General features: G+C 46.3%; 1 protein-coding gene and 1 long non-coding RNA gene across 2 annotated transcripts in view; one reads left to right on the top strand and one right to left on the bottom strand.

Moving 5' to 3' along the window:
* Positions 1 to 3,774, bottom strand: part of nr2f1a (nuclear receptor subfamily 2, group F, member 1a) — a 7,805-nt gene extending 4,031 nt beyond the window's left edge. Inside the window, exons 1-2 of the mRNA XM_060054303.1 lie at positions 2,500 to 3,774; positions 383 to 910 (exon numbers count right to left, since the gene is read on the bottom strand). Coding sequence (XP_059910286.1) covers positions 383 to 910; positions 2,500 to 2,932 — 961 coding nt within the window. The 5' untranslated portion in view covers positions 2,933 to 3,774. The remainder of the gene's footprint in view (positions 1 to 382; positions 911 to 2,499) is intronic.
* A 1,809-nt stretch (positions 3,775 to 5,583) lies between these two features.
* Positions 5,584 to 13,139, top strand: LOC132459648 (uncharacterized). The gene is made up of 2 exons (XR_009526282.1): positions 5,584 to 5,947; positions 12,258 to 13,139. It is a non-coding gene; the product is annotated as an uncharacterized LOC132459648 (long non-coding RNA).
* The last annotated feature ends 1,861 nt before the right edge of the window (positions 13,140 to 15,000 follow it).

Raw genomic sequence — 15,000 nt, 5'->3', positions numbered from 1 at the left:
TGGCCACACATTGCTGAAATGCTTCATGGACTATTATATATTTTTAATTAACTTACTCCTGAAATTATTTGGCATGGCCCTATGCATTAAAAAACGTAAGCGCTTCCTTAATCTGGGTGTGTTTATATGTCTCATGCTATGGGCATAAGTGACATGGAAATGTATGCAAGTGGATATGCAGCAAGCTGTTGTCAAAACACTGCCAAATCAACGAGTAGCCTAAACCTGACAGCCATGTTCCCCCCAATGCCTTCCCCATTGCAATCCCTCTTCGCTCCGTCTATTCTCTGTGATTTCTCGCCCTTGTGTCCCATATATAGTATGTCTGGGAGTATGTCTGGGAGCATGTCTGATGGTGTGATTCTCGGTTTTTGGTACCCACCTGATGTAAAGAGCACTATCGCCTTGATACAGCTGTATTCTGCCGAGTCCACGTGAAGGGCCTTGAGCTTCTCGACCTGCTCCTGGAAGATCCGAATGTGATCCATGAAAGCCACGACGCGGTCCGCGGACATCGGCGAGGCGTGCAGGCCGGCCGCGGCGAGCAGAGGGGCCACATGCAAAGGCATGGAGCACTGAGCCGCGTTAAGCACAAACAATTCGCTCCACGTCAGCCTGAGAAGGGACACCTGGTCGGTGATCTGCAGATCGGGGAAGAAGGGGATGTTTCTCGCCCATTCCACGGCGCTGAAGAGCAAGCGAGCCGCCAGCTCGCAGATGTTCTCGATGCCCATGATATTGTTGGGCTGCATGCACTGGCTTCCATAGCGGGACGTGGGGTAAGGCTCGGCCCGCAGCAGTAACGAGATGTATCCGGAGAGATAGCAGTGGCCGTTCAGCGGGTCTCCGTTGGTGAGGGCGTACTGGCCTGGGTTCGGTTGGGTTGGAGGCATTCGTCCTCGCTGAACCGCTGACAAAAAGAAAGAGAAGGAGAGGAAATGTGCATCCAGGACTGATAAACATTTGTTTATGTGTGGACAAGCAAAGCTACGAGCCTTACGGCGAGCTAAAGCTTCAGCTATTGTTTTCTGCCCGAAGACTAACTTACAAAATGTGTTTAAATCCGAATTACACTGTTATCTGTTTGTGTGTGAGGGCCTGCGTGTTAACGTAGACTGTTTTTTTTTTCTAATTGTGAATATGCATCCCGGGGCGAAATACAGTCATGTTTTATGGGTTTTTACTCCCTTTGATCAGATATTGCTTTTGTTTTGTATTATTAAAATATAGATATAGAGTTATAGCTTTACACTAACATCAATAATACAGACGCTATTGCTAGCGCGCGTGACCCAACAGAGATATCATTTAATAGATGAGGGGTCCTTGGGTGTAGTTGGACAAAATTATCTTATTCTTTATTATCTCGGTACGGTTAACCATTACAAATCTATTTTTCTTGTGAAATGTTGTTTTAATTTAGAATTGGACCCTTTAACCCGTACAAAAGGTCACGTGAGCAACCCACGTCTCTATATTTGATAGTATCAATACAATAAATAAATCAGTGCTTTATTTAATTTCCACAATGGCTCCACTCGATAATTCCTATAAACATCATTTTTGTATTCAATAATTTATGAAATTGTCTTATTTAAGAAGGGTTTTACGATGGGGCTAAGCCACGGCCTGTGATGCCTCTGATGATAGCAGGGAACACAACGATCCCAGCACAACTTCATTGAAGATGGCTGGGCTGTCTAGTCAGCATATGGGGCTAGAAAGACGGAGTCTTGTCGGTTCATTTTAACAGACACACCAGTCCCACTATACAAATATAAACGACTATGGTACATCTACACGCTTGTACAAGCAGACGGGTACGTGCTCGCTCGCACACACACACACACACACACACACACACACACACACACACACACACACACACACACACACACACACACACACACACACACACACACACACACACACATACACACACACACACACACACACACACACGCACGCACACACACACGCACACACACGCACACGCACACGTACACATATACTCACATACATACACACACGCGTAGATATGTATGCACAAACACACACACACACACACACACACACACACACACACACACACACACACACACACACACACACACACACACACACGAACAAACCCATCCCTTGCACAGCTGTGCTTTGAAACCTATGAAATATTCCAGCTCAATAATAATTAATTTCACGTGGCTAAGGCTTGTGCTTGGAAAGATTAACAAAGATAATAAATAACCCTGACAATTAAAATAGATTTTTTTCTACACACTGTGTATTTTGTAAGCCGTCTCTCTGTTGTGAGTCTCCTCACAGAGAGGAAAATAGCCTACTTATCCCTATGGCACATATTTATTTAAATAAAACCCGCGATGAAGACTGCAGCAGGCCTATTGCCTCGCCATATCCTTTGACCTTAATGCAACATGGCAGCCCCTGTTCGCCTGCTACTAAGACGCGTGATCATGAGTGGCTTTACAAAAATATATTCACCTTCCCGCCGCATTCCCACTTTCAAACACTTCTTCAGCCGGCAATATTGGCACTGGTTGCGGTGGTGCTGGTCAATGGGACAGTTCCTATTGGCACGACACGTATACGTTAAGTTCCTCCGAACGCTCCTCTTGAAGAAACTTTTGCATCCCTCGCAGGTGAACTGGCCATAGTGTTTGCCGCTCGATTTGTCTCCGCACACCACACACTCTATATGCTGTTGACTTTGTCCGGAATTCTGACTCCCCTTGTCGCCGGCAGCCCCCGGTGTGGACGGGGGTCCCGGTTGACTGGGAGTCTGCGGGGTGTGCGGCGCCGCCGACGCCGTCTGCTGCTGCTCCCTCGCCGGCTGAACTGCTGGGTTGGGGCCGTTCGGAGGTCCTCCGGCCACATCTTCTTGCGGATCGCGCCACACGCTGACTACCATTGCCATATCTCGGCCACGAAAAGTGCTATAAAGCGAAATGTTCGCTGGTGTATGTGGACCGTGCCGATGAGAAAAAGAGAGAGAGATCTCGCAAAAAAGGACGACAGTGGAAAGTCAAATTTGAGCGAGCGATCTCATAGGTTGCGCAGAGAGAGTATAGGAGCGATCAATACATTCAAAATAGCAATAGGCGATAGAAAAAGGCACCCGATCAGGATGTGCAAGTATCGGGAGGCCAGTTCCAAGGTAAATTGCACACAGCCATTCAGGAACTAAAATCTTGTAGAAAAACCGGAGCCAGACGTAACAAATTGCAGTTCTGTATAAAATAGCCACAAAGGAGACAGGGCGATTCACATGGACGCAGAAACGAGCATCAAATCTTTTCTGCAAGACAACGCGATCCAAAGTGCTGCGGAGAAATAAATTCCTTTCTCTTTTCTTCCTCGCTCCTTACTCCCGTTTTCGCTGCAGGAGGGGAGGATTGCACATCTATATTCTTAAATAAACCTCATCTCGCCCCAGCAAAAAAACGCGGTGCCGAAGTGTCCGTGTAGTTTTCACCTCTCCAATAGAAATAGAGCGAACGGGGGAAAAGATAAAAAGAAAAAAAAACCTAATAGAATATGCAAGAAGAAGGAGAGACCCGAAAAATGAATGCGCTTAAACGGGAGGACCAGCGCAGCAATGTTTCCGAAACGGGGATCTGCGCGAATGTCTGTATATAGTGAACTTTGACACTACTATTGAAACTGACACGTTTCTATGGAGATCGCTGCGCCTTATATGGTGCTCGTGTCAAGGAGCCAAGAGAGAGGCTGCTGGCAACTGATAATCAAAGGCGACTGACTGGCCAGAGCCCTGCATTGAGGAGGGGGGGGGGGGCGGGGGTGGAGGGAGAGGGAGAGAGAGAGAGAGAGGGAGGGAGAGAGAGAAAATGGGAGGCTAAGGTTAGCCAAGCCTCTTTCTCTCCATTGGTTGGAGTCCTCCTCCGTTCCTTGCCTACCTACGACTCGGGGGCTCTGACAAGCACCATTTACATTGAGCTCACCCCGCGTTGCTATTTACTTTGAAACCTGATTAGTATGGGCCGTCTATTGTCACCAAAAAGAGGAGGAAAAACCTGGATAGAATATCTGAAAAAGCGGGTCAAAAAAAAATCAGGGACAAAGCTTTACGCAAGTGAAATAAACAAACGTGCGCCGCTGCCGCTGATGCGAAAGGGGGACTTGCACAGATTTGCCCAAAGTTTGAAATGGTTTGTGTTAAACTGTTATCCTTATTATGAAACGCAACGGATTCATTATTGTCGCGTCGCGGCGCTTATTAGACACTTATGGGTTTTTGCAGCCATGCGCATTGCGGTATATCCTCGTAAATAAATGTTACACTGTCGCGTAGCGAGCAAAACCCTACATATTGTTAGAAACGTGTCGATCTGATACACGAGGCGAATGCACTGAAAAAAATTGCGTATAAATCCCTACACTGCTTTGGACGAATCGCATGCGGAACACGCGGCAGGAAATATTGGAATAAGATCACATCATGTGGAATATTAATGGTTCATCGATGCATATGAGCCCGGTCTGTCACCAGACACCGCCGAATGAAGCTCCTAATAACGGTATTAATACAAATGCACGTGAAGTTGTTGGAGAATTGCAAGGGGGATTCCGACTATTTGTTGGTGGGGATCTCTCCGCTCCCGACCATCCGACTCAGAAATGTCTGGATCGGGCTGCCATCTAGCGTACGATGTACAATTACAACCTAATTGCTCTGTAGAGTCCCCCATCCATCACATTCATTTTTAAAATTCAAAATGTGTACACACTTTGGAGCAGTTTCTTTTCGTTTTTTTCCCCCTCTCATGAGTCTTGAAATTGTTATTTAGCTGGCCCGATATATGCACTCGTTTGCGTAATAGTGGCGCATGGGTGGAAACAAGGGCAAACACACACGCACTTCTGACATATTATTGGTGCTTATCAATTACAGAACGAACTGTATTAATGATTGATGATTGCGTATGTGTAGGGGTGTGGGATACAACAAATAACAGACCTTTGCTCATGCAAGAAGATTTTCCCAAAATATAGGAGCATTGGCTACGTATTTCCTATAAATACACAATTTGTAGCTTTCAAATGACATCGATTCTAAATCATTTTAAAAAGTAGCTTTAGCTTAAGTAGCTATATAGAGATATAAGCACATATAACGGAGCGTAATATGCAAGTCCCCCCTTTTGGAAAGGCATAAGAGGGATGGGGGAATTGAAGTATTCAGCAACACAGAGCTCTCTCTCCCCGTCCCTGTCACGGGACATTCCACCGCGACTCGGCGCTCATGTATCCAGCTCTTTGAAAAGGTGAAACGAATAAGATTAAAGCAGACAAAGAATCCAGCGTAAGTGTATCATTAAGATTTAACTCTGCAGAATGGAGGGAAAAAAAGAGGGAGAGCTTGCGAGAGAAGAGTGAGAATGAGAGAGACAGCGAATGGGAGCAGGGGTAAAATGCGGCGGAGGAACCGGTGAGAGAAAGGATAAAGTGGACAGTGCAGCGATACAAGAACAAGCGTCGGCCACGTCTTCCACCAGATGAACACTATCTCTCTACGCGGACAAGGGGAGCACCAGTGAAGGCAAGTAGGAGATCTATTGTTCTTCTCCTTAGCACACAGGCTCACATACAGACAGACACACACACACACACACACACACACACACACACACACACACACACACACACACACACACACACACACACACACACACACACACACACACACACAAACACACAAACACACACACACACACACACACACACACACACACACACACACACACACACACACACACACACACACACACACACACACACACACTTCCTTTTAGAGATGTATTGGGTCCTGTGCCGCATGACCGTAAACTCCAAAGAGTATTCCGCCGCCGAGTAAACTGTAGAAAAGGATGCCACCGTTACGAATAGGATGCAACTTTTTTTGGCGACTAATGTGAGTAGAATTTGTATTTACTGGGCATGTTTTGTGTTGTTGGGGCTCAGACTGGTCAGCTTTCTCGTCAAATTCGTGTATTCCGTAACGCTGTTTGCAGCCTTGAAAGCATGTGCGCGCGTGTGTGTATGTGTGTGTGTGTGTGTGTGTGTGTGTGTGTGTGTGTGTGTGTGTGTGTGTGTGTGTGTGTGTGTGTGTGTGTAAGAGTGTGCGTGCATGCGTGTGCGTGTGTGTGTGTGCGTGTGTGTGTGTATGTGTGAGGCACGTCGAGAGCAGCTCGAATCCAAAACCGAGCAATAGACTCAACGAATAAACTATTCTCTATATTTTAGATGCAATGTTAATTTAATGCATTCAAAATCAATAAGCATATGCCTATATATTAAATATTAATGTACTTAAATATATAGCCTGACTATATAAATATTTAACTATATAAATATATAAACTCCATAAGGACTTGTCCTCTCCTAGACTAACTTTTGGGGACAATAACATCACGGCTATTTCATTAAGGTCGAAATTTACAATTATTTTAGACAGAAGTCCTTTCTATCCGTCAGTCTGTCCTTATCTTTTTAAGTGTTAGAATGATAAAGGAGAGTGCTCAAAAGATAAGTGTGGGATAAATGCAATTGAACACACATTTTGCCTATCAACCGAGCTTGAACGGATAAGTTCTGGTAGCACAGTAATTAGGTTGCAGGACCTACTTGACGTCCACACACCGCTAAACCATCGTGTTTGAAGACAAGGCAAGATTTACAAAATGTAGAGGAAATAGAAAAGTCATCAGACGGATAGGCCTACACTCACACACAGAGTTAAAGCCCCCTCCCCGTCACATTGCATTTTGAACTTAGTTCCTGCAGCCAATCCAAAGTATTTTTCCCAAAATCATGTAGTCTAAATACTCGTTCTATGTTGCCCTATGAGGTTGGTGTCAAGCTATCCCAGTTCTGATTATCTCTCAAAATGTGTTTGCCAAAAAATGAGTGCATTATTGACTTGGACATGATCAGCAGTAACTTGAAATGCAAAACGCCCCAGAAAACATAGATGCAGAAAGTGTAGTTGAACCAATGTGTCGCATAGCTTGGCCCCTCACATTCCCTGCGAGGCGCCCGGGCTGTTTGAATAATACAATCGGGGTTAATAGGGCTCATATCCAGCATAGCATGACTACCATGTGGTTACCTAATAAGATGCAGCTTCTAGCCATCAAAAATAACTTTGCACTTGTCTGACTACGGTTATATAGGCTGTAGAATGCAGTTGGAATTTATTAAACTGCACACATTGACCAAGGGTCTTATCGTTATATATAATGTTTAGTTTCCACAACATTCCTCCGTGCATGCGTTTTCTAATTATTTGATGTTGCTGTAAATAATTAAAATGTAGGTTGTATTCCTCCAAGGGAAATATGTGTTTGTGTTTAGTCGAATAATAGAGATTTATGAAAGAGTACAGACAGATCACGATCTGCTGTTTAGTAGGACCATCGTCCAAGGATAATGAAGTAGGCCTAGTCCTTGTTTTTTTAGCTGTTATTTTTCTTTCTCCGGCCATCATTTAAAAAAGTTATTGAAAAAGATCGACGCACGGAGTGACGGAGACCACTTCAGCATCTCTTGAGACAGAAGGGGTGGATGGATGGAAACATGATAGTTTCAATCATAACACATTTTAAATGGCTTTAATTGAAATGTAGCCTAGTTCATTGAATGTGTTGTAGGCTCCTACTGATTGGGGTAGGGCACTATTTACATCTTGGTAAAATACAATTCTTTTTCCGTCACACATAAACTGTGAAAACAAAAGCGTTCGTATTTAAAATCAGAAAGCATTTAACCTTTGGCCGTTACACTTTCATAATTTAATAAATCCCTCCTATAGGCTATTTCGAGGGGCTTTGCAACCTCTCCACTTTAGTTTGAAAAGAGAAGAGGGATCTTTCACCAAACTGATCCCCAACGATTCAGGGGCACAAAATGGTGTGAAAAGGACGAGAAGGTCACTTGAAATCGACTTTTATCCTCTGCCTCTTCTCTATGGATCAGTAACTTTCAATAGGAATCATCTAATCGTTCTTAATGGAAAGGCTACACGAGAGAAACAGCGACAGGCCGCTGTCGTGGGGCTTGTAATGCCCACTTATGGCTGCAGCATCTAAAACAACAACATGATTCACCAAATAGGAGGCCAGAACTCTAGAATCAAATCAGGCAGAAATACACAATCCTGTGGAAGAACAAATAATCAAACAAACAAATAGACAGAAACTGAAAATTACGAACAGATTCAAATGAAATAAAAAATAATATTGAAGGAGAGTTTGAACTAGGCTATAGTATATTCTTTGAGTAGGCTATAGGTTTGAATGCAGAGACGCTGTCATGTAGACTGATGTTGAAACTAATCCCAGTTTTTGTTTTTTCAGTCTTGCTTTATTTAGGTTGGTACGTAGGCCTATGTAACGGAATACAGCCCCTTCTCCTTCCAAAAACTACAAGCCTAATTTGAGACAATAAGGCTTGAATGACTTTGCCAATTAGCTTGAGGTTGGAGTGAAGTTAGAAGTTAGGGACTGTCAGATTTTGCTTTGGGCAATGGCTTTATTGCGCTATCATCTCTTTAGAGCGTATGTGCTAATTACGTTGTACGGTCCCTTAGACGGTGATCATAAATCCATTAACACTCAAACCCTTGTGGTCCAAATGGTGCAACACTATATATTTTTGTAAACCACACACAAAATCAACAACAAGAAAATACACGGCTGCATGCATGCTGCTGCTACCAGCAGCCATGTGCCTACACATTTTTTTTAATAGTGTTAAAAATCGATGAAAGCGAGAAAAAAGGACGAGATCCGAATCCAATGCGAAACAGCCCTCTCTCTGGTAGAACAGCATTACTAACAAATCCTCCATAACTTTTATGAATCGAGCCACAGGCCCAGGGGGACTAAACGTTACATGACAGCAAATAAAGGGTGATTGGTTTTGGTGAAAGGGGTCCACGTCAGTTAACCGGGCTGGTGGAGAGAAAACGCATGGAGACGCAGGGTAGGCCTAGTGGTTTAAAGGCGTAAACAGGGGTATATCTGTTTGACCATGCCTTTGGAAGTCAAGGCTCAAGCCAGGCTCCATTCGGGTAGCAAAAAAGCATTTCACCCTTGAGGTAATTTATTTCAGGATAACTGGAGGGCAAGGGTTGAATTCTGGAGAAATCCAACAAGGATAGCTGCGCTTTTGGAATTCTACACGCGGATTACCTTTCATCCCATCGACACATTAGCCGACAACACACCAAGGAACAGTTCAACGACAAAGGCCAGACATTAGCTGAAGAATACATCAAAGAATACCGCAAAACTGTTTAATAACTAGGCCACTAGCGTATATTAAGGACCGGGGAACGAAGGCTGTGTTTTACGTGTACCACTCTCTCTTTATATTTTATGTTTGTGTGTGTGTGTGTGTGTGTGTGGGGGGGGGGGGGGGGGGGGGGGGGGGCGTTGTGTGCACGTTCACTCAGGGAAGTTGGTAGGCTTATTGATATGTTCTGTGCACCTATATGATGAGTGGAAAAATAACCATGATGCTATAGCTCCCGTCAGTAAACATATTAAGCTGCATCACCTCAGCTCTCCGATTATGTTTTTTTTTAAAACCAACACACAGCGGGTGCCTAATTAGACATTAAATGTAGCTTCACCGTTCTGCAGCTGAAGATGAATGAACACAGACAGTGCTTGGAGTTAGGAGAAGAAATTAAGCAGATTTTTTATTTAATTGTACACCAATCAAATAATACAGTAAATGCTACAACATACACTTTGCTATATAACGTTATAGGCTTATAGCACACATGTAAATGTAATTCGTTTTAATTAATTATTAATAATTTGTTAAACGAAATATGTCCACTTGGCAAAGGCTGACATCCATACAAATATGCCTTGCAGATAGAAATGAAGCCTTTACAACATACTTTTTTTGTTGCTTTATTCCTTCACACACATACACCACATTGATACACACACACCACACACACACACACACACACACACACACACACACACACACACACACACACACACACACACACACACACACACACACACACACACACACACACACAGATACACACATGCACGCACACATGCAAGCACGCACACACACACACACACACACACACACACACACACACACACACACATACATACACACTCACTCCAGAGATCTACTGTATATTCAGCTATTTGCATGCATTTTTCTTACATTGTATTTAGTTTCCAACATAAATGCCCGTGAATGTTTGTGTTAACCAACAATATATATTACATTTGTCCTGACGGCAGTGCACAATAAATACACACGCCGTGTACAACGTGGCTTCCTGTGGGGCTGCACACTATCAGAACTGCCACATCTGAGAGTGGATACATCCCTTTTCTGGGTGTGAGGAGTGGCTACGTTCAGACTGTTGCTATACTTTACATGAGAAAAAAAAACACCACTCATCATTTACTGCTAGTGACATTGTTGAATGCTCAAGTGACCCACCCACATTGTAAACCCGCCAGATTTATCTCCACCACAAATGGAAATCTGAAGCAAAGTCTTTTTTCATTTCAGCGTAGACTTCCCCCTTTGTCGCAGCGTGTTGGGTTTCACCCACCGAACAGAAGGACGCGTAACCAAGCGTCGCTGTGGCCCCGTTGACAGCGCTGACTCCAGGACGGCCACTCATTTATGGCAGGGCTCCAAATTAGCCCCGGCATTAAAAAAAACAACACAGAGACGCCGATACTGACACATGTAGCGGGCGGGGGGGGGGGGGGGGGGGGGGGGGGGCACTGACCACCCAGGGCCCGGCCTCAGATCTGGTTGACTCGTTGACCTCGTGTTTACTCTCATGGGGAGAGCACAGCGCTGAGGTGGTTTACCCGAGGAGCTGCAGAGGAACAGATATTTATATGTGACCTATTTCCAAATGATCAGCTTGAATGAATCAGTTGTGCGTTGTGTGTCAGTTAAAGCCTAAATGAAGCGTGTGTTTCCTCTGAGGGAACACTACTCTGCTTAAAGCGCTTGACCTTCGACCCCCCGGTTCAGCCTTGTTTCCCAAAAACATCCTCACGGAATTTTCTGTAAGCTAGGAGCCTTTAACCTTGCGTGTTCCGGGAATAAAACGAACACAATCCCTCATCGCGGTCTATACTGAAGCAGAGACTACCAGGATAGACGTTACAGATAGTATCATGGAGGCAGTATGCACGTGCCAGTACACAAGCATGTGTTGACATACATGAGCGAATGAAAGCCATGTGAACATTTACCATTTACGCCTGGCTCTGCAACCAAATTGAGAACCCATAAAGATCTCCCCAAAGCACTCACACATGTTTGTGTGTTTACTCCTCTTGTGTGTGTGTGTGTGTGTGTGTGTGTGTGTGTGTGTGTGTGTGTGTGTGTGTGTGTGTGTGTGTGTGTGTGTGTGTGTGTGTGTGTGTGTCTGTGTGTGTTTGTGTGTATGTGTTTTGGGGGTGGTGATAGCCTAGTCAGATTACCTCCGATGTTCCCTATGACCTTTGACCTTAAAGTTGAGGTAAAACACTGACAAATAGGATGGCTGAGTTTTAGGGCAGTCCTGCAAACATTCCACAATATTGTTCTTCTCTCTCTTTCTATCTCTCTCTCTCTCTCTCTCTCTCTCTCTCTCTCCCTCACTCTGTCTCTGTCTCTCTTTCTCGCACTCTCCCCCCATACCGTTCTTGAACTGACATTAAGAAACCACTCATTATGTACACACACACACACAAACACACACACACACACACACACACACACACACACACACACACACACACACACACACACACACACACACACACACACACACACACACACACACACACACACACACACACACACACACACACACACACACACCTACAGACACACCACACACACACACGCAAACAGGGTGCCCACGTGCATCACATATGCAGTGCACAGGGACCTCGATGACGACGTCTGCTGGAAACTCAGAAACCGCGCAGGATTCCATGTTTAAGGAATTAATCAGTACATGTTTGTTTTCCTCCACCATAGGCTCCCATAAATAAATGACTTTGTTTACACGAAGGACAATAAATAGACAAAATGATGCCTGTTACGTCAGCAGCGGCTTTTACAGCGAACTGTTAAAGCACACAACGGGGGGATGCAGAGAGTCTGTGATGTCAAGGAAGAGACATGTTTTGTTATACCGCTTCTTTCCGTGTTTTTCCATACAGGATGCTGGCTCCGGCTTTTCCTGGAAAGCCTCTCACACTGGCTGCAATATCTCCCCACGCGTCCAACCCTACTGGCTGTATCCAACACTTCCTCCTTGCTCTCTCTGTGCTCTCCTCCTCCTCCTCCTCCTCCTCCTCCTCCTCCATCTCCTCCTCCTCCTCACACGATCAGGGCTCTCTGCTCCTCTGCCCTGAGCGACCTCCCCCCTCCCTCGCTCTCTCTCTCTCTCGCTCTCTCTCTCTCTCTCTCTCTCTCTCTCTCTCTCTCTGTCTCTCTGTCTCTCTCTCTCTCTCTCTCTCTCTCTCTCTCTCTCTCTCTCTCTCTCTCTCTCTCTCTCTCTCTCTCTTTCTCTCTCTCTCTCTTCTCCCTCTCTCTCTCCCTCCCTGTCTTTCTCTTATTCTCTCTTCCCTTTGTATCCATGATCCCTTTACCCCATGTTTCCTCCACAGATGATTTTCAGGTATTCCCGCTTTGTTAACTTATGCCTCTTTGTGTCTTTACCAAATAAAAGCAAATAGAGATGCACGTATGACTCTTTGGATATTTCTGATTAAGGTAAGGGACACAATAGCAGCATAACAAGCAATTAGGGTCTTCTGCCATATATATGTCGGTATCCTCTCACCCTCGAACACACACCACAACGCAACACATGGGTTAACCCTGACCTCTGAACCTGTCCACAGTGACAATCAGTCACCGATTGATTAATATTAGCAGGGAAGCAACAAGGATAGCAGAAACACATATGACCAAATACATTGTGAAGCAGAGGTTGCAATTGGGCCATAGGATCATGATCTTGAAGCTTGCTACATGATGTAACGTCGCTAACATGAAGTGCAACACTGCAACAATGTAAATAAAAATAATCAATCTATCGTCTGTGTGTCTTTTTTCCACCAACAACCCCTACCCCCCCCACCCCCACACCCCTCCCGGTATTCCCAGTGGAGCGGAAATCCTTTTGTTGTCTGCCGTTACAGTATTCATCAGAGAGAATAGCCTGTTTTACATATGTCTTTGATTGGTCAGGATTAATTCCTTGCTGGGGAGCTGATCACATGACTCAATCACATGCGTAGACTTGAGGTTTTTAATTGGCCATGTCGTGGTGCATTAGCATGTAGCCACCGGCAGAAGCAGAGCAGCCATCGTTTCAACGCCATCTCCGTGGCAGGCTGTGGTTCCCGCGGATGTGTGGTCTCCACGCGTCTGCGGACGCCGACACCTGGTCTCTTTTAAGCCTTTAGAGGCCGTAGCCATGGTGATTTGCCATGCACCAGAATATGTCATCGCCCTGACAGTGCACAGCGTTCCGCAGTGGAATCAGAGCCGCGCCAAACGGTAAGGTTTGGAGACGGAGCCAAAGGAATGTCTTAATGAATTGCTCCTTCCTCCCTGTTCCTCATCCCACCATAAAACATTTCTCCCTCCATCTCATTCCATCGCCCAAGAATTTTCCATCATTGATTTTCAGCTTATGGCTATGTTGTAGCGTTAATGTGCGGGTTTCTGCCTCGGTGTCAGATTAAAATATAGCATGAACCATCAGCCATCATCCGGATGTTGTGAGGCAAGCACACAATCAAGGTGACGTGCGTTCAGTGTGTGTGTGTGTGTGTGTGTGTGTGCTCATGCCCTCAGTGCATTCCTACACTATAGGTCCCCTTCCTTCTTCCCCTGCTCGGAACATGGACTTTAAGCGTGTTAACGGAAGTCCTCTGAGCCACAGGGTTCCCTGGCACCTTCCGGCATTACCCCAGTGTTACCAGAGCGTGGCTGTGTACCGCCTCGCCCCCCCCCCCCCCCCCCCCACCCAACCCCCCCAGGGCCTTTACCCCACCGCTCCCACCCCCGGGCCTTCACCACCTCACTGATTCGCTGTGTAAAAGCGCCCTCTGAATGATGGATTACTGTGTCACCGCAGCCTGCGAAGGATTAATTTGTTTCATTGATTTGTCTTTAGGCAGAATGCCAGCGCCTGCCTCTTCCCACCTTTTCTCCGAGACTCGCAGCTGTAATAGACGGTAATGGCCTAAGACAAATCAACCCGTTTCTTGTAAAAATAGCACCAAATAACCCGCCCCCACCCCCACCACCACCACCACCACCCCATTGACTCACAAGCACATCAGCAGGGGGAAGAGGAGGAGGAGCGCGAGGAGGAGAGACGGCTCGGCGCTCCGGATTTCATCCACATCCTCCATCTTGATCAGCCCCTATTGCTCCATCCTCCCGTGTAGCACCACCACCTCCACCAACGCCTCCACCACCACCACCACCACCACCACCACCTCCACCTCCATCTCCACCACCACCACCACCACCACCACCGCCATCTCCACCACCACCAGCGCCACCACCGTCACCACCACCGCCACCGCAACCACCACCATCACCGCCACCACCCCCGTCAACACCACCACCTCCACCACCACCGCCACCTCCACCACCGCCACCACCACCACCACCACCACCGCCATCTCCACCACCACCACCGCCACCACCGTCACCACCACCACCACCTCCACCACCACCGCAATCTCCACAACCACCACCGCCAGCACCGTCACCGTCACCTCCACCACCACCACCGCCACCGTCACCACCACCGCCACCGCCACCGCCACCGCCACCGCCACCACCACCACCACCGCCACCTCCACCACCACCACCGCCACCACCGCCACCGCCACCGCCACCGCCACCACCACCACCTCCACCGCCGCCACCACCACC

The sequence above is a fragment of the Gadus macrocephalus genome, chromosome 6, assembly GCF_031168955.1.
Source record: "Gadus macrocephalus chromosome 6, ASM3116895v1".
NCBI classification, from domain to species: Eukaryota; Metazoa; Chordata; class Actinopteri; order Gadiformes; family Gadidae; genus Gadus; species Gadus macrocephalus.
The sequence above is the reverse complement of the archived record's forward strand: the minus strand, read 5'-3'. Positions and strand labels throughout refer to the sequence as shown.